At 44.7% G+C, this 24016-nt stretch overlaps 1 protein-coding gene across 2 annotated transcripts in view; it reads left to right on the top strand.

The window, feature by feature from the left end:
* Window positions 1-24016, top strand: part of CFAP57 (cilia and flagella associated protein 57) — a 124621-nt gene that overhangs the window by 99383 nt on the left and 1222 nt on the right. For both annotated transcript variants that reach the window (XM_067567742.1, XM_067567741.1), the window contains exons 18-21: window positions 5029-5145; window positions 6065-6199; window positions 6276-6419; window positions 23623-23755. In XM_067567742.1, the coding sequence (XP_067423843.1) occupies window positions 5029-5145; window positions 6065-6199; window positions 6276-6419; window positions 23623-23755 (529 nt within the window). The remainder of the gene's footprint in view (window positions 1-5028; window positions 5146-6064; window positions 6200-6275; window positions 6420-23622; window positions 23756-24016) is intronic.

The following is a 24016-nucleotide window of genomic DNA, read 5'->3' as shown; positions in this document are numbered from 1 at the left end:
GGGATATGCAAGACAAATCCTGAAAGCGGTACAGTAGTCTGGAAAGGTTAAGAGCCACTGTTGTAGACAATTACTCATGATGCCCCTTTGCATTCATAATTTCATTAGTCACTATGTTTGGCCTGTTGGAGAGCCTTATTTCAGATAATGGAACACATTATGTATTAAGAGACTTTGAAGGCTTTGCAAGTATTGATACAGTACCTTATAAATCTGCTGGATACTATCTTCAAGGAAATAGCATAATGGAGCGGCTGCATGGGACTCTGAAGAAGTATGTAGTTCGTTTACTGAGGGAATGTCAAGATATAACCTTACCTATTGCATTAAATCATGCTTTATATGATAATTGAAATACAGCTCATGAAAGTACTGGAGAAACCTCATTCTATCAACTCTTCATGTTCAGCTGATGTGTGAAGTTCAAGTTATCTAGGGTGATGGAAAATACTCATCCCACCTCTTTGCTGTTGTAGAAGCCAGCTGATGAGACAAAACATGTGAGTTTCAACAGATGTATCCATGCAACCAGTGTATGTTAGGCGAGGGTCTGGAAGTGTTTTCAATACCCGTGCAGGGAGTATGGCAAGTGCATTTACCACAAGGAGAATGCATTGTTAATCAGCAAGATATACTGCCTTCTAAAAAATGAACAAATCAAGAAGAGGTTGCTCTTTCTGCTTATAATGATGTCATGTGGCCAGATGGGGAAGTTGCACCACAGCACCAGTAAATACCCCTGTACTGAATAAAAGATCCTGGGATCACCTAGGGCCTTGGGCTAGGTACCACTGAATTTTGTGTGTGTGTCTGTGTTGGCTTCCTGTTTTGGTTCCAGTCCCTGTTCTTTTGCAGGGGAAAGCTATTCACGGCCTACTGCTATATATCTACTGTTCAGACTGTTATGTTTTGTTCAGGCTGTTGCTGACCTAACCTGTTCATGGTTATTACATGTTTTTAATGACAAACTATCTGTCTGTCTTACTTCATTTTTTTCATCTGGGGATTGCTGTTCTAGGGTGCATCAGAATGTAACAGTCACCTAAGAGAACTCTATTCACCTCTGTTGCTGTTGTGGATCTCTACCTCAGTGGTCTCCCCTATTATTTTCTTGTCTGACCTGGGTGCAGATCTGCATTCAGAGTGTGAAGTTCCTCCCCACCCCTGCAATCAGGACTGATGTGTAGCTGTGTCACCCCCAATTCCTCACTCCTGAGGCTCGACTTACTCTGCTTTGCTGTGTGAACCATCCACTCCTGGGTCAGCCCACACCCAACCTCCTGCAAGTAATCAGTCCCTGGCCCAGTGAAGAAGCGCTTCTGGCCAGCCGCTCATAAGATTGACCCCCAGCAAACACTACCAAACACCCCCAATCCCAAATGCAACCCCGGAAACTGCCATCTTGCAGGGTTCTGTGCTGTACATTGAACTCTGCAAGCTTATTAAATTTGTCCATCAATTTATCAAAGAAATTGATAGGCACCAGCTCTGTCACGCCAAGCGAAGTCTTTAGACACACTCAACCCACATGCACTCTTTTAGATAAAACAAACAGGTTTATTGACTACAGCAAGATTTTAAATGATTATAAGTCAGTTTAATATAAATCAAGAGATGAATATGAATCAAGGAGTTGGTCACAATTAACTAAAAGAATAAATCGCATATTAAACTAAACTTAATATTTCAGTAGCTTTTCAATCCTTGATGTTAGCTTACCACACAGGCTGGCTACAATCTTTCAGACAGGTTCCCCCTCGTGGGCAATTTCTCAGTGTCCTGGATGTTGCTTAGAAGATGGATTCCAAGGAAGAGCCTGAGACAAAGATGCCTCTTTCTTTTTACCAGTTTCCTTGACCCCCCCCCCCCCCCGGGGTCAGGTGATTGGCCATGTCCGGCAATGGGCATGATTTCTTCCACTTGCACCAAAGTGCCAGTCCATTGTTCCTATATGCATGCCTCTGCGAGGCATGAACCTCAGCTTTGTGTTTGTCTGCATCTATTCAAGCCATGTGAGACACACATTTGGGGATAGGACATAGCAAAGTTTCATATCTGTACATATGCATGACATTGCAGGAAACATGCTAGTGTAACAATAATGTTCAGTATGTCATAAGCATTCCAAAAACATCTTACATGACATACTTTGCATTAGACAATACACGGTTGTACTATAAGGATGAACATGAATGATACACAAATCATACTATAAGGGTGTACATGGGGTACAGCGTGTCACACAAAGGAAAAGATTGATCCAACCATTTATGCAGACCCTCAGCTTCTTCAGAGGTGTTTTTTTGAAACAGATTGTTGTAAATACATGCATCCTTCTAACTATAATATTATACCAGACTGGTCATGTTGGCAGGAGTGGCAAGGGTGTCCACTAATGCCTTGGCCATACTGTCCAACTCCAAGATTTCCATATTGAGCTCTTTCAAGAGATAGGACCTTGGTTCTGCATCGATGCAAGGATGTTTCTGCAGATCCAAGACACTTGGATCCAATACCAAACAGTAATTCCCTGTGCTGAGCCAAAACATCTTATATGATGAGGCAGAGGAAGGTGATGCACCTTTAGAAATCAAGATTTTGCATCAGACCAGGAACTCTCCAGATGAGAATGTGGGAGTAGTCTCAGCTTCCTCACCTTCTGAGTTAGTCAGCAGAAAGATTTCTATTTTAAAATTACCTTCACCGGTGGAAACGTCTCATCCTGTCTTTGAAATCCTTGGAAATACCCCTACAAAGTTTCTTTGCTCCTTCTGGAGGGTCGCTGGCAGCCAGCAAAATCAATATGGTATACTCTGTCTTCCTGGCAACCAATTGCTAAAATAACTGCTAAACATTATCAGACCCTGTATGAGGAGTTTTCTTGTTTCCACCTACCTCTGCCCACTAATTCTCTGGTGGTGACGGCAATGTTCAAGAACAGGATATTTACATTCTACTCTCAGTGACAGAAAGAGAAAAAATTAGATTATTTGGGAAGAAAATAATTTTCTTCGTCTTCTTTAAACACGAGGATAGCTAACTACCTAGCTGTCACGGTAATGTGTGACATGTTTATTTCATTAACAAACTAGAACAATATAAAATTAACATGGCACACGTCAAGTGCATTAAAAGCTAACTAACTGATAGGTCTCAAAATATGATTGTAAATGGGGAATAGTTATAGAGTGGGTGTGTTTCCAGTGGGGTCCCACAGGGATCTGGTTCTTGGTCATATGCTATTTAACGTTTTTAATAATGATCTGGAAGAAAACATAAAATTATCACTGATAAAGTTTGCAGATAACACAAAAATTGGGGGAGTGGTGAATAAAGATGAGGATGTGTCTAGATCATTTGGTAACCTAGGCACAAGCAAACACAGAGATTTAATACAGATAAATGTATACATCTAGGAATAAAGAATGTAAGTCATACTTACCAGAGGGGGACTCTACTTACTGGGGGGGGGATAGACTGAATTTTAAAGAAACCTTATTGAGGGCATAGGAACAAATCATTCCTATGTGCAGAAAGCATAGCAAATATGGCAGGCAGCCAGCTTGGCTTATCAAAGAAGTCTTCGGTGACTTCAAAAATGAAACTTACGAGAAGTGGAAGCTTGGTCAGATGACGAGGGAGGAGTAGAAAAATATGACTTGAGCATGCAGGAGTGAAATCAGGAAGGCCAAATCACAATTGGAGTAACAGCTAGCAAGGGACGTGAAGGGTAACAAACAAGAAGGGTTTCTACAGGTCTGTTAGTAACAAAAAGAACGTCAGGGAAAGTGTGGGCCCCTCACAGAATGGGGGAGGCATCCTAGTGACAGATGATGTGGAGAAGGCTGAGGTACTCAGTGCTTTTTTTACCTCTGTCTTCACAGACAAGGTCAACTCCCAGACTACTGCACTGGGCAGAACAGAATGGGGAGGAGGTGACCAGCCCTCAGTGGGGGGATTTGATAGCATCCTCAGGGAGGATGGAGCTGGGCTGTTCTCAGTGATGGCAGATGACAGAACTAGGAGAAATGGTCTCAAGTTGGTCTCAATGGTCTCAAGTTGCAGTGGGGGAGGTCAAGGTTGGATATTAGGAAAAAGTTTTTCCCTAGGAGGCTGATGAAACACTGGAATGGGTTACCTTGAGAGGTGGTGGAATCTCCATCCTTAGAGGTTTTTAAGGCGCAGCTTGACAAAGCTCTGGCTCGAATGATTTAGTTGGGGGTTTGGTCCTACTTTGAGTATGGGGTTGGCCTAGGTGACCTCCTGCGGTCCCTTCCAACCCTAATATTCTATGATTCTATCCTGGGAAGCAGTGATTCTGAAAAAGATTTGGTGATCATAGTGGATAATCAGCTGAACATGAGCTCCCAATGTGAGGCTGTGGCCAAATGAGCTAATGCAATTCTGGGATACATAAACACGGGCATCTTAAGTAGAAGTAGAGAGGTTATTTTACCTCGGTATTTGGCACTGGTGTGACTGGTGATGGAATGGTGTGTTTCCAGTTCTGGTGCCCACAATTCAAGAAAGATGTTGGTAAATTGGAGAGGGTTGGTAAATTGGAGAGAAAAGAGCCATCAGATGATTAAAGGATTAGAACACATGCCTTATAGGGATAGGCTCATGGAGTTCAATCTCTTTAGCTTAACAAAGAGAAGGGCTGACTTGATTACAGTCTATAAGTATTTCCATGTGGCAACAAATATTTACTAATGGGCTCTTCAGTCTAGCAGAGAGAAGGTATAATGCAATACAATGGCTGGAAGTTGAAGCTAGGCAAATTCAGACTCGAAATAAGGCTTACATTTTTGACTGAGGATAACATTGGTACAATTTACCAAGAGTCATGATAGATTATCCATCACTGACAATTTTAAAATCAAATTTGGATATTTGGCTAAAAGATCTGCTCTAGGAATTATTTTGGGGAAGTTCCATGGCCTGTGGAACTTCTGGCTTTGTAATCTATGTTGTCCCTTCACTCAGTCTCTTTCACAGTCACAATCCCCTTCTTTTGCTTCCTTGCAGATGGAGGGAGAACTGGAACGTTTCCACAAGCAGAACATGCAGCTAGAACTGAACATCACAGAGCTGCGACAAAAGCTAAAGGCCACTGACCGGGAGATGCACAAGGAACAGCAGAAGGTATGGGGAACAACCCTGATGGCAGAGGTCTTCAAGTCATATAAAATGTAAGCTGTTGGGAATGTGGACAGTATAAATGCATGGGTTTGCTGCAAGGTTTGTGTATTCACCCAGGCTTCATATAATAGTTAGAGAGAGGCCTAAGTGAACATCTCTGCCACACATAAGGCTAAAGTTTGGGAACACATGGCCTCAGCAACCTATTCCCTCCCAAGAGCACCATTTGATGCAATAACATGCAATAGTCAGTCAGGAAAGGTAGAGGGGGCTTGAATATGGAGATCAGGGCATATTAGTAGTTGAAAGAACCATGTCAGAGTTGTCAGAGAAGAAGGAGCAAGAGGTTTGAAAATGGAAAGGAAGGAATTTAATAGCCAAGGATAGGATTGGGGAAGCCAGCAGGGTATAGAGTGAGCAAATAAGAAACTTTACACCAGGGAGAATGAGGAGAGGGTGCTGATATGAAGCCATCAAGTTGAGCACATAGCAAGCAAGTGCAACTGTTCTTCTAGCCTGTCACCTGTTATATTTATTTGTTGAATTCTGTTTCTGATAAGATTGTAAGCTCTTTGGGCAGGAAGTGCATCTGCCTATGTGTTTGTGCAGTGTCCAAGATAAAAGAATCCTTAACCTAAATAGGACCTCTAGGCATTAGGGCAGTACAAGTAATAATAATGCAATTCTTATGGGGGGAAGAGAGGTGTTAGTTATTGGAAAGATTTTTTACTGTCTTAAGTGTGACAGCGCTCAAAGGCCAGGAAGATTTGCTCTCCAACTGGGAGATGTCTAGATAGCACTTTCTTAAAAACAAAAAATAGAAGTAAAAACACATGAGGATTCTCAACAATTCAAACTAGAGCTTCCAGGAGGTCCTCAAACATGACAGTGTGCTCTGAGTAGTTTTGTATAATTCTTGCAGGAGCGAGACATGGAAGCTCTTGTCAAGCGGTTTAAAACAGATCTTCATAACTGCGTGGGCTTCATCCAGGAGCCCAAAAAACTGAAGGAGGGAATCCGGGAACTCTACGACAAATATGTGCAGCAGGCAGACATGGTGAGTTAGGGCTCTTTCCTCTCCATGGCCGAAGAGTGCAAGATGCCTTCTGAGCCTGTGTATTGTCTTTCATCAGGTAGAGATTGTGGGAGTTGACACAGATCTGCAGCAGGAGTACACCCGGCAAAGAGAGCATCTTGAGAGGAATCTGGCAACACTGAAGAAGAAGGTGGTGAAGGAAAGTGAGATCCACCGAGCTGATAATGTGCGCATCATGCAGGTACATGGGCCCTTTTCTTTGCTCTTAGACTTAGACTGGAACTCTGGAAGTTTTCCGAGTTGCTGAAGAGAAGGAGTTTAAAAGTTGCCATGTTTTCTCAAAGTGATGGATGGGATGGAGTAGGATCTGTAAGGGAAGAGATGGCTAGAACAATTGCTATTTCTACTCTCTGTGTGACAAGATCACATATGGCAGCGATAATGGCCTTCACAGTGTAAATTGCATGAGGAAGGGGTCTCCACTGTATGTGAATATCAAAGTTTTCTTTATATCATGTAATTCTTCAGGTATCCTCTGCATATGCCCACTCTTAGGATGCTCCAACTGGTGCAGCCTGGATGATGTAACCTTAGCTTGTAGTGCCCAGTAGAGCCCTCACATGCCTTGCTTGCTCATCTCCTCAGTGATTGCGAAGATTGTGAGGTTGAGGGTATAAAAGGTGTTCCTCAGTTCCTCAACTCAGTTTCTTCGAGCCATGACCAGCTGATGGATTAGGAACTGCTCTGGGATTGTCCTGGATCTGTACTTTAAGTGCCTAGTTAGATTAGTTTTAGTGTTGTTAGGTTAATCTTAGTTAGTTTAAAATTCAAGTATAGTTGTTAGTTCTGAATAGTTTAGATAAGTTCCTTTAGTACCAGGATGACGGAAATGAAGGCTAAGAAGATAAGCTTTAAGAAATGTATTTCCTGTCCGCTGGTATTCCTGGCAGGCGATACCCATTCTAGATGTCTTGCATGCATGGAAAGAAGTCATTCTCAGTCAAAAAGCTCGATATGTTGTATGTTCATGACACAAGTGAAGGAGAGGCAAAATAGCCTTGCAGGCAAATAGAGGCAGCTAACAGGAGAGTTTTGGAGGGAGTAGCTGCAGACTCTGTGCTGGGAGGCAGAGGGACTTGGTGAGTGATGTGTTTGGTCTGTCTGACGGTAGTTTGGTTGACTGTTTGTTCGTTGTTCTCTGTGTATGGTCTGCATAGTTGGGCTGTGGGCCCCTGAGTAAGTAGGCTGCCTTGCTAAAGGCTTCCAGGCGCTAACCCGTCAAGAATTTCTTCTCTTTGTGTTGTTTGGCTCCTTGATTAATTTTGTTCTCAACTTCTTGATTTTGTGCTGAGTGCTTATATCTTCCCTCTCTTTACTCTCCCGTTTTGCTATTAGACTAATTTCTGACTCCTGAATACTCTAGCCAGCCCGTCCCCAAGGAGATTGGTCCCCCTCTTACTGAGATAGAGGCCATCCAAATTATACTGCTCCCTTTCTCCTTAGAAGGTAGACCAATGTTCCACAAAACCAAAACCTTACGCCCTACACCACTTACCTAGTCAGTGGTTCACTTCCCGAATTTTTTGCCTTCTGTCTTCTTTCATTTGTAGGACAGGAAGGATCTCAAAGAAGATCACTTAGATATTCTTCTGTACACCCATCAGTTCCCTAAAGTCATCTATTATCTGCAAGATATGCCATGATGCAATATCTTTTAGTGCTGATATGAACCATCACCAATGGATCCTTGCTGGCAACTTCAGAAGCCTATCTAGTGTTAGAGTGATGTCTCATGTCTTGGCTTTGGGAAGGCAGCTCACTGTCCTGTTGTCTGCCTGTCCATTGCAGAATATTCTTTCAATTCTTCTGAGTACTGAATCTCCAACAAGGATTGTCTGTCTTCCTTGTAGGGTTAGAAAATATTTTGCAGGCAAACTTGATTTTATTACAGGTTTGGGCCAAGCTGCCATCCACATGTGTGTCCCATACCTTTCTCTGTTCCCTTGGAGCTGCTAGATCTTAAGAAATACCTTCCATAGTTTTCACATTGAGGATTTGGTATCAATTTGAAACTTCTAGCTTTGTGCAATTCCTTCTGCTTCTCTTCTCTCTGGTGGCCACATCCTGTCTATGCTGTCGTATGTCTCCAGCCATGTAGACTGCCACCTTGGCCTCTTGCGTCTGGTGGTTATGAATCCTCACTGACTTCCTCTGTCTCCAGTTCCTTGGTGGCCAGCTCCATTTTTTCTTGAATCTGGTGTTTCCCAAACCTGGCTATCTAGAAACTTCTCAGCTTCTCTGATTCTCAGAAGCATCTTTGCTTGCATCTCCTTTCCATGAATCTTTTCCTTCAGCACAGCTACAAACTTGCACTTCATGCACAGGAAATCCCTTCTAGCTTCAGGCAGGAAAGAGAATATGGCACATCTGTTGCAGGTTACAACCATTGTTCCATTGCTGGCCATCTTGATATCACACATAATGCTGATCCTGGAAAGAAAGCCTCTCACACTCCATCTCTAAACTTCCTTTGAAACTTTCCTGTTAGCTGCCTTTGATTGCAGCTCTCTAGTTTGCCTAACAAGTGACTTTTTATACCAAATCTTCCCTGATTAGCTAAGTTCAGCTCCGTCCCTCACCACTAGAGGGCAATTAACTACTCAGAGACTTCAAACAGCTGGGCTGATCAAAGTTCCAAGGGTTTATAGAAAATAGATCCTGTCAAACTAACTAGATAACTTTTTTGGATGAGATTATACATTTGGTTGATAAAGATAATATTGTTGATGTAATATACTTAGACTTCTATAGGCATTTGACACGACATTTTGATTAAAAAACAAGAACGACATACAATTAACATGGCACACATTAAATGGCTTAAATATTGGTTAATAGGTCTAAAAATGTCATTGTAACTGGGGAATCATCGAGTGGATGTGTTTCCAGTGAGGTCATGTAGAGATTGGTTCTTGGTCTTATACTATTTAACATTTTTATCAATGACCTAAAAGCAAACATAAAATAATCATTGATAAAGTTTGCTGATGACTCAGTAGCAGGAGATTGGTGAATAATGAAGAGGACAGGCCACTGATTCAGAGTGATCCAGATCACTTGGTAAACTGGGTGCAAGCAAATACTATGCATTTTAATACAGTTAAATGTAAATACACACATTTAGAAACAAAGAATGTAGGCCATACTTACAGGAGGGGGACTCTATCCTGGGAAGCAGTGAGTCTGAAAAAGATTTGGGGGTTGTGGTGGATAATCAGCTGAACATGAGCTCCTATTGTGAGGCTGTGGCCAAATGAGCTAATGCGATCCTGGAATCCATAAACAGGAATCTTGAGTAGAAACAGAGAAGTTATTTTACCTCTGTATTTGGCAATGGTGTGACTGCTAGTGGAATATTGTGTCCAGTTTTGGAATCCACAATTGAAGAAGGATATTGATACATTGGAGAGGGTTCAGAGAATGATTTAAAGGATTAGACAGCATGCTCTATAGCAGAGGTGGCCAAACTTACTGATTCCTTGAGACACCCCTCTAGCCACTAACCTGCCACAGGGCAGAAGCTCCAAGCTCCCCACTCCAGTTTGGTAGGTGGAGAATTGGGGGTATAGGGGGCTCCATGAGCCACATTTGGCTCACAAACCATGGTTTGGCCACCCCTGCTCTATATTGTGTGGGAAGGCATCTCCTCTGTCTTGCTGGACTTTTTGCAATTTCCCATCTGGTAGTAGCAGGGCCTTGGTTAAATCAGCCCCACTCTAGATGGTTATTTTTCTTTCCACTCTGTATTCTCTTATCAGTCCTATCAAGGTACTCCTCAGGGCAGGCCCAAGGAAGGTTTCTCCAGCAAACAAAAAGAAACCAATTTACAAACACTAACCAAAAGGGGAATACCTTCCACCCCCCATCTCACCCCCTTTGCTGGGGCGGTGTTATCCTGCTGTCAGCCCCGGGGTGTCAGTCTTTCCCCTAAACAGGCACTCCGGTTTGCGGGTTTCCCCCTATATGTAGGAGAGCAGCCTCTCACCCTGGAGAAGCCTGTCTCTCTGCTGCCACCAGTCCTGCAGCATCTTGTCTCTCCTCCCCCTTTCTAACCAGAGGAGGAGCTTTTAAATGTCTCAAGCAGCCCTTAATTGGACTCAGGTGTCCCTAATTTCTTCTCAGCTTATAGGAAAACGGGTCTTTATTATTCTAGAGCTAACATACCTGCCTTCCACCACTCTCTTGCAGCTGCCTGACTTTGTCACAAGAGTTGAATTTGTTTAGATTAACAAAGTGAAAATTAGGAGGCAACTTGATTACAGTCTATATGTATTGTGGCTGACGGCCGGCTTCCCTCCAGTGGGTCTTGCACCTTCCTGCTTGTAGTGGGCCAGGAAGTTGCCCGTCACCCCGTCTTCCCAGGGGAGGGGGTAGGGACCCGGGCCCACCCGCTCCTCCGGGTCCCAGCCCAGGGGCCCTATGAGAAGCAGTTCTGTGCTGCTGGTACTGTTTTCCAGCCGGCACACTCTTCCCCTGGGCTAATTCTCCCCCTCCTTCAGTCTTTCTGGCCTCTTGAGCCAGTACCTTCCTCCTCACTGTTCGACACCAGAGCTCTGCTCTGCTCTGCTCTGCTCTGCTCTCCAGTCCAGTCCCGTCCAGTCCAGTCCAGTCCAGTCCCGTCCGCTCCGCAGCACAGCACAGCACTCCTACTTCCTCCAGCTTGTGCCCTGTGTGTTTGGGGCGGAGCCCTTTTATGGAGCACCTGGCTGAACCTTAATCAGCCTCAGCTGCTCCTAATTGCCCCCAGTGGCTCTGAGTTAGTCCGCAGGGAACAAGGCCCGGAGCATTCTGGGGCTCACATACCTCCCATCCACCACTCTTCTCCTGCCTTCACCATATCACAGTATCCACATAGGGAACAAATGTTTGCCAGTGGGCTCTTCAGTTTAGCAGAGAAAGATATAATATGATCCAATGGCTCGAAAATGAAGCTAGACAAATTCTGACTGAAAATAAAGCATAATTTTTTAACAGTGAGAGTAATTAGCCATTGAAACAATTTACCAAGAGTCATAGTGACATCACTGACAATTTAAAATCACGATTGGATGTTTGTCTAAGAGTAAGGAGCCTGCACCTCAGAGTAAGAGGAAGGATCTGCCTAGCTTGGATCTGCAGACGGGCACTGCAGCAGTGCATCAGCATATAGTGATGACTGCTCAAGTCCAATGTTTGGATCAGTCTTCATCAAGGGATCTGTCTCTAGCAAACAGGGAAGAATCTGATATTATGCTAGTCTCTATCCAGATATGTAGTGTAGTTGTAGCTGTGTCAGTCCCTGCCAAATAGTCAATTTCAAAGGGGGAGATCTAGGTTGGACATTAGGAAAAAGTTTTTCACTAGGAGGGTGGTGAAGCACTGGAATGGGTTACCTAGAGAGGTGGTGGAATCTCCATCTTTAGAGGTTTTTAAGCTGCGGCTTGACAAACCTCGCTGGGATTATTTAGCTGAGGTTAGTCCTGCTTTGAGCAGAGGGCTGGACTAGATGACCTCCTGAGGTCCCTTCCAACTCTATGATTCTAAGAAAAGAAGTGTTGGAGAAGTGAGAATATATCCAATACATGCTCCACCTAAAACTTCGTTGAGATTCCAGATAGGAGTTTTTCGTCTGTCTCCTTTGTACAGCCAGACCATTGATTTCTCCAGTCTTGTCGTAACAGAGGGCAGATCAGTGTCTAGAAATGGATCGGAAACAGAGGTTTTGTCATAAGCACAGACCCTTATTAAAGCAGGAGTTTGGTCAGGATCTGAAACTACAAAGGTTTTTCCAGCCAGATCTGAATGTGGCATTTGGGCCTGATTGGCAATCCTCACCATAATTTAGATGGTCTCTATGACCATCAACAGTGCATTATCAAGAGTCTATGAGAAAACCTTCTCCTATATGGAACTGGAAAGAATTGTTGGAACAAAAGGACTCTGATTTGATGATACAACATGTTAGGGAGAGGTCCTCTACAACTATAAGGGACACTTTTCCAAAAGATGAGGAATTAATAGACCACTCTCAGTAGGCAGATCCAGATTCTGGGGCGATAACAGAAGAAAATGTGAGGGGTGACTTCAGCTTTGCTACTATCACAAAATGTAGTATTATTCCATGAGCTAGTGGAGAGAATGACAAGGACACTGGACATTCCTTCAGTGTCCATAAAGGAATCCATATGCCTTATATTTAACATTTGAGGAGCATATACAAGGTAGAGAGGTACTCTTCATTTCTTAGATGGTCTGTCTCTGCCAATGAAGATGATATGGGATGTACCTTCATCAGCTCAGCCTATGTCAAAAAAGGCAGATAAATTATACCAGTTTCCTTAGGAAGCATCTGCCTGTGTTCCACATGAACCCTTCCCCAAATCTGCTAGTGGTTGTAGCTGCACTTCAAAGATTTAAAAGAGGACAAGCTCATTCCACACCGACTGATAAGGAAGGTAAAAGAAGGGACATGCTGGGAAGGAAAATCTTGTTTCTGTGGGTCATGATGGATAATCAGCTGAACGTGAACTCCCAGTGTGGTCAAAAGAGCCAATGCAAACCTCAGATGCATAAACAGGTGACATCTTAAGTAGGAGTAGACAGGTTATTTTACCTCCATATTTGGCACTGATGTTGCTGGAATACTGTGTCCAGTTTGTATCCACAATTCAAGAATGATGGTGATAAATTGGAGAGGGTTCAGAGAAGAAACAGAGAACAGAGCGAGAAGAGCATCTTTGCAGACAGGCTTGTTAACCTAGTGAGGAAGGCTTTAAACTAGGTTTGCCAGGGGATGGGGACCTAAGCCAGGAAGTAAGTGGAGAAGTGGGACAACAAGAGGAAGCACAAGGAGGAGGTGCAACAGGGTAGGCCCCCTGAGTCATACTGAGGAAGTAGGGCAATCGACTAGTTATCTTAAGTGCCTGTACATGAACACAAGAAGCCTGGGAAACAAGCAGGAGGAACTGGAAGTTCTGGCCCAGTCACAGAACTATAATGTGATTGGAATAACAGAGACTTGATGGGGTAACTCACATGACTGGAGCACTGTCTTGGATAGGTATAAACTGTTCAGAAGGGACAGGAAGGGGAAAAAAGGTGGAGGAGTTGCACTGCATAAGAGAGCAATATGATTGCTTAGAGCTCCAGTATGAAACTGGAGAAAAGCCAGTTGAAAGTCTCTGGATTAAATTTAGAGGCAAGAGCAACAAGGGTGATATTGTGGTGGTCGTCTGTAATAGACCACCAGACCAAGATGAGGTAGACGAGGCTTTCCTCAGACAACTAGTGAGTTTCCAGATCACAGGACCTGGTTCTCATAGGGGACGTCAGTCACCTTGGGAGAGCAATACAGCAGAGCACAGACAATCCAGGAAGTTTTTGGAGAGTTTTGCAGACAACTTCCTGGTGCAAGTGCTGGAGAAACCAACTAGGGGCAGTGCTCCTCTTGACCTTCTGCTCACAAACAGGGAAGAATTGGTAGGGAAGTAGAACTGGGTAGTAACCTGGGCAGTCGTGACCATGAGATGGTAGAGTTCAGGATCCTGACAAAAAAGGAAGAAAGAAGAACAGCAGAAAACGGACCGTGGACTTCAGAAAAGCAGACTTTGACCCCCTTGGGGAGTTGATGGGCAGGATCCCCTGGAAGGCTAATATAAGAGGAAAGAAGTCCAAGAGAGCTCGCTGTATTTTAAAGAGATCTTATTGAGGGCACAGGAGCAAACCATCCCGATGTGCAGAAAGAATAGCAAATATGGTAGGCGTCCAGTTTGGCTTAACAAAGAAGTCATTGGCGAACTTAAACACAAAAAAGAAGCTTACAAGAAGTGGAAGCTTGGTCCGATGACTAGGGAGGATTATAAAAACACTGCTCGAACATGCAGGAATGAAATGAGGAAGGCCAAAGCACAATTGGAGTTGCAGCTAGCAAGGGACGTGAAGGGGAACAAGAAGGGTTTCTACAGGTATGTTGCCAACAAGAGGAAGATTAGGGAAAGTGTGGGCCCCTTAGAGAATGAGGGAGGCAACCTCGTGACAGAGGATGTGAAGAAAGCTGAGGTACTCAATGCCTTTTTTGCCTCTGTCTTCACAGACAAGATCAGCTCCCAGACTACTGTACTGGGTGGCACAGAATGGGAAGGAGGCGAACATCCCGCAGTGCTGAAGGAACAGGTCCAAAACTATTTAGAAGGATTGGACATACACAAATCCATGGGGCCGGATGCAATGCACCCGAGGGTGTGGAGGGAATTGGCTGAGGTGATTTCAGATCCGTTGGCTATTATCTTTGGAAGCTCGTGGCAACAGGGGGAGGTCCCTGAGGACTGGAAAAAAGCAAATATAGTGCCCATCTTCAAAAAAGGGAGGAAAGAGGATCCAGGGAACTACAGACCGGTCAGCCTCACTTCAATCCCTGGAAAAATCATGGAGCAGGTCCTTAAGAAATCCATTTTAAGGCACTTGGAAGAGAGGAAGGTGATCATAGAATCATAGAATATTAGAGTTGGAAGGGACCTCAGGAGGTCATCTAGTCCAACCCCCTGCTCAAAGCAGGACTAACCTCAGCTATATCATCCCAACCAGGGCTTTGTCAAGCCTCAGCTTAAAAACCTGTAAGGATGGAGATTCCACCACCTCCCTAGGTAACCCATTCCAATGCTTCACCACCCTCCTAGTAAAAAACTTTTTCCTAATGTCCAACCTAGACCTCCCCCTGCAACTTGAGACCGTTGCTCCTTGTTCTGTCATCTGCCACCACCGAGAACAGCCTAGCCCCATCCTCCCTGGAACCCCCTTTCAGGTAGTTAAAAGCCGCTATCAAATCCCCCCTCACTCTTCTCTTTTGCAGACTAAACAAGCCCAGTTCCCTCAGCCTCTCCTCATAAGTCCTGTGCTCCAGCCCCTAATCATTTTGGTTGCCCTCCGCTGCACTCTCTCCAAATTGTCCACATCTTTTTTGTAGTGGGGGGCCCAAAACTGGACACAGTATTCTAAATGCGGCCTCACCAATGCCGAATAGAGGGGAATAATCACTTCCCGTGACCTGCTGGCAATGCCCCTCCTAATGCAGCCCAATATGCCATTAGCCTTCTTGACAACCAGGGCACACTGCTGACTCATATCCAGCTTTTTATCCACCGTTACCCCCAGGTCCTTTTCTGCAGAGCTGCTGCCCAGCTCGTCGGTCCCCAGTCTATAGCTGTGCATGGGATTCTTCCTTCCTAAGTGGAGGACTCTGCACTTGTCCTTGTTGAACCTCATTAGATTTCTTTTGGCCCAATCCTCCAGTTTGTTTAGGTCACTCTGTATCCTATCCCTACCCTCCAGGGTATCTACCACTCCCCCCAGCTTAGTGTCGTCCGCAAACTTGCTGAGGGTGCAATCTACCCCATCCTCCAGATCATTAATAAAGATGTTGAACAAAACCGGCCCCAGGACAGACCCCTGGGGAACTCCACTTGTGACCGGTTGCCAGCTAGACATGGAGCCATTGATCACTACACGTTAAGCCCTATGCTCTAGCCAGTTCTCTATCCATTTTATAGTCCATTCATCCAACCCATACTTCTTTAACTTGCTGATAAGAATACTGTGCGAGACAGTATCAAAAGCTTTGCTAAAGTCAAGGTATATCACATCCACCGCCTTCCCTACATCCACAGAGCCAGTCACCTCATCATAGAAAGCAGTCAGGTTGGTCAGGCATGACTTTCCCTTAGTGAATCCGTGTTGACTGTTCCTGATCACCTTCCTCTCCTCCAAGTGCCTTAAAATGGATTCCTTAAGGACCTGCTCCATGATTTTTCCAGGGATTGAGGTGAGGCTGACCGATCTGTAGTTCCCTGGATCCTCTTTCCTCCCTTTTTTGAAGATGGGCACTATATTTGCTTTTTTCCAGTCCTCAGGGACCTCCCCTGTTGCCACGAGCTTTCAAAGATAATAGCCAATGGCTCTGAAATCACCTCAGCCAACTCCCTCAGCACCCTCGGGTGCATTGCATCTGGCCCCATGGACTTGTGTATGTCCAAGCCTTCTAAATAGTCTTGGACCCGTTCCTTCAGCACTGTGGGATGTTTGCCTCCTTCCCATTCTGTGCCACCCAGTACAGCAGTCTGGGAGCTGATTTTGTCTGTGAAGACAGAGGCAAAAAAGGCATTGAGTACCTCAGCTTTCTCCACATCCTCCGTCACTAGGTCGCCCCCTCATTCTTTAAGGGGCCCACTCTTTCCCAAATCTTCCTCTTGTTGGCAACATGCCTGTAGAAACCCTTCTTGTTCCCCTTCACGTCCCTTGCTAGCTGCAACTCCAATTGCGCTTTGGCCTTCCTGATTTCATTCCTGCACGTTCGAGCAGTGTTTATATAATCCTCCCTAGTCACCTGACCAAGCTTCCACTTCTTGTAAGCTTCTTTTTTGCATTTAAGTTCGCCAAGGACATCTTTGTTAAGCCAAGCTGGACGCCTACCATATTTGATATTCTTTCCGCACATCGGGATGGTTTGCTCTTGTGCCCTCAATAAGGTCTCTTTAAAAAACAGCCAGCTCTCTTGGGTTCCTTTCCCCCTCATATTAGCCTCCCAGGGAATCCTGCTCATCAGTTCCCTGAGGGAGTCAAAGTCCGCTTTTCTGAAGTCCATGGTCCGTATCCTGCTGCTCTCCTTCCTTCCTTTCGTCAGGATCCTGAACTCGACCATCTCATGGTCACTGCTGCCTAGGTTGCCACCCACTTCTACTTCCCCTACCAAATCTTCCCTGTTTGTGAGCAGCAGGTCAAGAAAAGCACGGCCCCTAGTTGGTTGCTCCAGCACTTGCACCAGGAAATTGTCTGCAACACTCTCCAAAAACTTCCTGGATTGTTTGTGCTCTGCTGTATTGCTCTCCCAGCAGATGTCAGGGTGATTGAAGTCTCCCATGAGAATCAGGCCCTGTGAACTGGAAACTTTCCCTAGTTGAGCAAAGAAAGCCTCATCCACCTTATCCTCCTGGTCTGGTGGTCTGTAACAGACACCCACCAGGACATCACGCTTATTGTTCTTGCTTCTAAGCTTAACCCAGAGACACTCAACTGACTTATCTCCAGTTTCATACTGGAGCTCAGAGCAGTCATAGTGCTCTCTTACATACAGTGCAACTCCTCCCCCTTTCGCCCCTGCCTGTCCTTCCTGAACAGTTTATACCCTTCCATGACAGCGCTCCAATCGTGAGAGTTATTCCACCAAGTCTCAGTTATTCCAATCATGTCGTAGTTTCTTGACTGTGCCAGGACTTCAAGTTCTTCCTGCTTGTTTCCCAGGCTTCTTGCATTTGTGTACAGGCACTTGAGATAAGTAGCCGAGTGGTCTACTTCCACAGTATGAATCGGGAGGCCTCCCCTGCTGCACCCTCCTCCTTCTGCTTCCTTGTGGTGTCCCTCTTCCCCACTAACCTTCGGGCTTAGGTCCCCGTCCCCCGTCGAAACTAGTTTAAAGCCCTCCTCACTAGGTTAGCCAGCCTATCTGCGAAGATACTCTTCCCTGTCTTCGTTAGATGAATCCCGTCCCTTCCTAGTAATCCTTCTTCCTGGAACAGCATTCCATGATCGAAGAATCCAAAGCCCTCCCTTCGACACCACCTGCGTAACCACGCATTTACTTCCCCAATGCGACTGTCCCTACCTGGGCCTTTTCCCTGAACAGGGAGGATGGACGAGAACACCACTTGCGCTTCAAACTCCTTAATCTCTTTTCCCAGAGCCACATAGTCCGCAGTGATCCGCTCAAGATCATTCTTGGCAGTGTCATTGGTACCCACATGGAGGAGCAGGAAGGGGTAGCGGTCTGAGGACTTGATAAGTTTTGGCAGTCTCTCCGTCACATCCCTAATCCTAGCTCCAGGCAAGCAGCACACTTCTCTAGTTTCCCGGTCCGGACAGCAGATGGATGACTCCGTCCCCCTTAGGAGGGAGTCCCCGACCACCATCACCCTTCTCTTCCTCTTTGGAATGGTGGTCGTGGAACCCCCATCCCTAGGAGAATGCATCTCTTGCCTTCTGATCAAACGGGTCTCCTGATGATCCATTCCCTCTGAAGGGTCCTCCAAATCATTCTCTGCCGTAGTACTTGTGCAGAGAGGATGAAAACGATTCCTTACTTCTATCTGCATGGTGGGCACATGGGTTCTCTTTCTTCGGGAGGTCACATGCTGCCAATTTTCTTCCCCGTTCTTCATTTTTGCCTGCCCGGCCTTCTCTGAATCTTCCTTATGCTCTGCCTGTGCCTGATGGAGAAAGACATTGTTTTCTGTAATGCACCGCAGGGTTGACATTTGGGTCTCTAGTCCTTTAACCTTCTCTTCCAATAAGGAAACCAGCCTGCACTTGGTACAGATGAAGTCATCTCTATCCTGTGGGAGGAAGACAAACATAGTGCACCCAGTGCAGGTGACAACAATGGATCGCTCCATCTCCATATCTCTGCTCTGAGAGCCTCCTCAGATGCTCAATTTCCTGCTCAGCAACGTCTGTAAGGCAAAAACCTGCGGTGGGCTCTCTCCGCGGCGAACTCCCAGGCAAACTCCCTCCTTCTCCTTCTGTTAGCCGCCCCTCTGTTCGCTGATCAGGAACAGTCAACACGGATTCACCAAGGGAAAGTCATACCTGACCAACCTGATTGCTTTCTATGATGAGGTGACTGGCTCTGTGGATGTAGGGAAGGCGATGGATGTGATATACCTTGATTTTAACAAAGCTTTTGATACTGTCTCTCACAGTATTCTTATCAGCAAGTTAAAGAATTATGGGTTGGATGAATGGACTATAAAATGGATAGAGAACTGGCTAGAGCATAGGGCTCAACGAGTAGTGATCAATGGCTCCATGTCTAGCTGACAACCGGTCACAAGCAGAGTTCCCCAGGGGTCGGTCCTGGGGCCGGTTTTGTTCAACATCTTCATTAATGATCTGGAGGATGGAGTAAATTGCACCCTCAGCGAGTTTGCGGATGACACTAAGCTGGGGGGAGTGATAGATACCCTGGAAGGTAGGGATAGGATACAGAAGGACCTAAACAAACTGGAGGATTGGGCCAAAAGAAATCTAATGAGGTTCAACAAAGAAAAGTGCAGAGGAAGGAAGAAAGGAAGAATCCCATGCACAGCTATAGACTGGGGACCGACGAGGTAGGCAGCAGTTCTGCAGAAAAGGACATGGGGGTTACAGTGGATAAGAAGCTGGATATGAGTCAGCAGTGTGCCCTGGTTGCCAAGAAGGCTAATAGCATATTGGGCTGCGTTAGGAGGAGCATTGCCAGCAGGACGCGGGAAGTGATTACTCCCCTCTATTCGGCATTGGTGAGGCCGCATTTAGAGTATTGTGTCCAGTTTTGGGCCCCCCACTACAAAAAGGATGTAGACAAGTTGGAGAGAGTCCAGCGGAGGGCAACAAAAATGATTAGGGGGCTGGAGCACAGGACTTATGAGGAGAGGCTGAGGGAACTGGGCTTGTTTAGTCTGCAAAAGAGAAGAATGAGGGGGAATTTGATAACAGCCTTTAACTACCTGAAAGGGGGTTCCAGGGAGGATGGGGCTAGACTGTTCTCAATGGTAGTAGATGACAGAACAAGGAGCAACGGTCTCAAGTTGCAGTTGGGGAGGTTTAGGTTGGACATTAGGAAAAAGTTTTTCACTAGGAGGGTGGTGAAGCACTAGAGAAATTTGAGGCTTGGGCCAAAAGAAATCTGATGAGGTTCAACAAGGACAAGTGCAGAATCCTGCATTTAGGACAGAAGAACCCCATGCACTGCTACAGACTGGGGACTGACTGACTAGTCAGCAGTTATGCAGAAAGGAACCTGGGGGTTACAGTAGACAAGCAGCTGGGTATGAGTCAACAGTGAATCCTTATTGCCAAGAAGGCTAATAGCATATTGGGCTGCATTAGTGAGAGCATTGCCAGGAGATCGAGGGAAGTGATTATTCCCCTCTATTTGGCATTTGTGAGGCCACATTTGGAGTATTGTGTTCAGTTTTTGGCCCCCTCGCTACAGAAAGGATGTGAACAAATTGGAAAGAGTCCAGTGGGGGGCAACGAAAATGATTAGGGGACTGGAGCACATGACTTATGAGGAGAGGCTGAAGGATCTGGGCTTGTTTAGTCTGCAGAAGAGAAGAGTTGGGGGAGGGATATGATAGCGGTCTTCAGCTATCTGCAGGGGGGTTCCAGGGAGGATGGAGCTAGGCTGTTCTCAGTGGTGATGGATAACAGAACAAGGAGCAATGGTCTCAAGTTGCAGTGGGGGAGGTTTAGGTTGGATATTAAGAAAAACTTTTTAACTAGAATGGTGGTGAAGCACTGGAATGGGTTACCTAGGGAGGTGGCAATATCTCCATCCTTATTAGTTTTTAAAATGCAGCTTGACAAAGTCCTGGCTGGGATCATTTACTTGGGATTGGTCCTGCTTTGAGCTGGGGGTTCCAACCCTAATATTCTATGATTCTCAGAGCCAAGAGAATGATTAAAATTTTAAAAACATGCCTTATAGTGATAGACTCAAAGCGAAGGTTAAGGGGATGATTTGATTACAGTCTAGGAATAGTTACCTGGGGAGCAAATATTTATTAACGGGCTTTTCAGTCTATCAGAGAAAAGTATAACAGGATTCAATGGCTTGAAATTTAAACTAGCCAAATTCAGACTAGAAATAAAGTAATAATTTTAACCACTGGACCATTTTACCAAGGGTCATGGTGGATTCTCTATCACTGACAATTTTTAAATCAAGATTGGATGTTTTTCTAAAAGTTCTGTTCTAGGAATTATTTTGAGGACGTTCTATGGCCTGAGTTATACAAGAGATCAACCTAGATGATCACAATGGTCCCTTCTGAACTTGTAATCTATTAATCTATGACCTGTTCTTCATACAGCCATGCTGATTGGAATGGTTTATGCTACCATCCTTTACATTGCTTTGCCTAGAATAGATGTCAAGCTAACCAGCCCAGACTTAACTTTGGGCCATTTTCTTTTTTTAAAGATTGGCAGATGGTAGCTTTTTAACCACTCTCTGGAACTTCCCCAGTGTTCCAAGTTTTGTTTAAAATCAGCGCTAATGGTTGATAGACTCTTTTGCCAATTCTTTAAATACCCTTGGGTGCAAGTTATCCAGTCCTGCTGATTTAAAAATGTTTACGTTTAATAGTTGCTGTTCAACATCTTCCCTAGTTAGAGATGGAAGAGAAGGTATTCCATTATCAATGTAAGATATGAATACATCATCCTTCTTCTTTCTGAATATAGAACAAAAATATTTATCGAATACTTTTTTTTCTGCATCGTTGACAAATTTAACATCCTTGTCTAACATCAGGTATGTACTATTGCTATTAATTCTTCAAATGTGTCAACTGAGTAGTGAATAAAGGAGAACTGGTTGACATTTATTTACATTTTTCAAAAAGATTTTGATAAGGTGCCTTACAGAAGGCTACTAAAAAACTAAGTAGTCAAGAGGGTAAGAGATAAATTATTGATATGGATCAAAAACTGGCCAGGAGAAGGCAGGCCCATCAACAGTAATTCTGGGCCCCAGGACAGAACAGTCAATGGCCCCCTAGAAAGAGCTGACTGAGGTCTGAGTGGGCTTCCACCAGATGTTTTTACTTATTTATTGTGCATCATGTAGGTTCCCGGGTGGCTGAGGATGCGGTATCTGCTACTCAGCTTCCCAGGTCTCTTGGACTCCCCAGGGAAATTACTGATGAACCGAGGAGGCTGAGTAGCAGATACCACCACATCAGCCACTCAGGAACCTGCATATTGCATAATAAATAAGCTCAACTCAGGGGAAGGGCAGCGAACACAAGTGGCAAGGGCCTCGCGGAAAGGGGTGTGTGGAGGAGAGGAGGATATGTATCTATCCTCTCATCTGCCCTGGCCCTTTTAAATCACCAGGCCCCTGGGCAATTGCCCCCCGATCCTTCCTGTTGGTGGGCCTGAGAGAAGGCAACAAAGAATAGGAATAACCTATCAATGTTCATCATGGCAAAAGGTTAACAGCAGGTGTCTCAAGCTTCCATACTAGGTCCTGTGTTTTATATATTTATTAATGAGTTTGAAAGTTGGAGGTGAGTATTGAGCTAGCAAAACTGGCAGATTATACAATGCTAATTAAGTTAGTCATGACCAGAGAGAACAATGAGGCACGTTAGAGAGACCTAAATAATATAGGTGAGTGAGCAACACAATGGCAAATTAAATTCATTGTTCATAAATGCAAAATAATACACGTTGCAGGGGAAAAAAACTGCTTTTTTCATGCACTGTCTAGGGTTCTAAATCAACGGTATCAAATCCGGAAAAGGACCTGGGCATCACTGTAGTTGGTTCAATGGAGATCTCTGCTCAATGTGCAGCCGTAGTCAAAAAAAGTAAAACAGATGTTAGGATGCATAAGGAATGCAGTGAATAGTATGGTGAATATGATAATGCCCTTATATAAACCAATAGTGCAGCCTTCTCTTGATACAGTGTGCAGGACTATCACGCCATATCAAAAAGAATATTGCAGAATTAGAGGGGCTTCAGAGAAGAGTGATGAGGATGATCAAGGGCCCAGAAACCTCATACCAGAAAAAGATGGGGGTTGTTTTATCTTAGGAGAGGAATAACAGGACTCGCAGCAATATACAATGTAATGAACCATATAGAGAAGGTAGATGAGGAGCGTCAGTTCTCCTTGTTTTGTAACACAAGAAGAAGAGGACATTTATTGAAGCTATAAAAGATGGCCAATACAAAGCTGCTCAAAGGAAATACATTTTCATAGAATGTGTAATTAGACTGTGGTACTGACCAAGAGCTTAGCAAGATTAAAAAAGGGATCAGACATTTACATGAATAACAAGAATATCCACAGTTAGTTTTTATAACAAAAATTTCATGCTTCGGGACCTAAACCAATCTCTAACTATTGGGAATCAGAATGAGACCTAATGGGGCGGGGGGCAAATTATCTCATATCTTCCTATTGCAAAGGTTTTTGTGCCTTGCACAACCTGAAGCATCTGGTACTGCCTACTGACTGAGACAGACTTCTAAATTAGATGACTCTCAGGTCTGATCCAGTATGGCAATCCCTATGTTTCAGTGACAGCTCTGCCCTGTATGATACTGAGCATTCCTTCCCCCATGGGTATGGTGCTACACAGTGTTGATCCAGATGTGTGTGACCAGATAGCAAGAGTGATAAAATTGGGATGGGGGTGGAGGGTTATAGGCACTTATATAAGACAAAGCAACAAATCCTGGGTCTGTCCCTATAAAATCAGGACAGCTGGTCACCCTACCTAGATGGTACCTAATGTCCTTTCCCACAATGATACTGTGATACAAATATGTCCATTGAAAATCTGAGCATATTGTTGGTACAGGAAAATGTGAGCCTGATTAAGGAAATTAATGAATTGCGGAGGGAACTGAAGGTGACCCGTACCCAGGTGCATGATCTCCAGTCAGCGCTAGGACTAAACAGGAAAAACAAGAAGCAAGGGATCCCAGACACAGGTGATTATTATTTCAGTTCTGTAGCTCTCCATATTGTCAGCTTTTGTCTTACAGCTTCTCATCTGCCTTTGCCAGCATCTGAGTTTCTCTCTCTTTGGCTGCTAGGTGTTATAAAACTCTGTGGTTGCTGGAAGATGCCTATATAATGTACAATGATATACAACTATGCAATGCACAATTTACTTACTAAGTACTTCAGAGCCTTCTTCTTTAGCTCCCTCGTCCCTGTGCCAAGAGATGCATGTCCTAGCTCTTTCTTAA

This window comes from Emydura macquarii, unplaced genomic scaffold, assembly GCF_026122565.2.
Source record: "Emydura macquarii macquarii isolate MOO-44397 ecotype Brisbane River unplaced genomic scaffold, CSIRO-AGI_Emac_v2 contig_2805, whole genome shotgun sequence".
Lineage (NCBI taxonomy): Eukaryota > Metazoa > Chordata > Testudines > Chelidae > Emydura > Emydura macquarii.
Note: the sequence above shows the minus strand (reverse complement) of the source record. Positions and strands in the feature narration are given on the sequence as shown.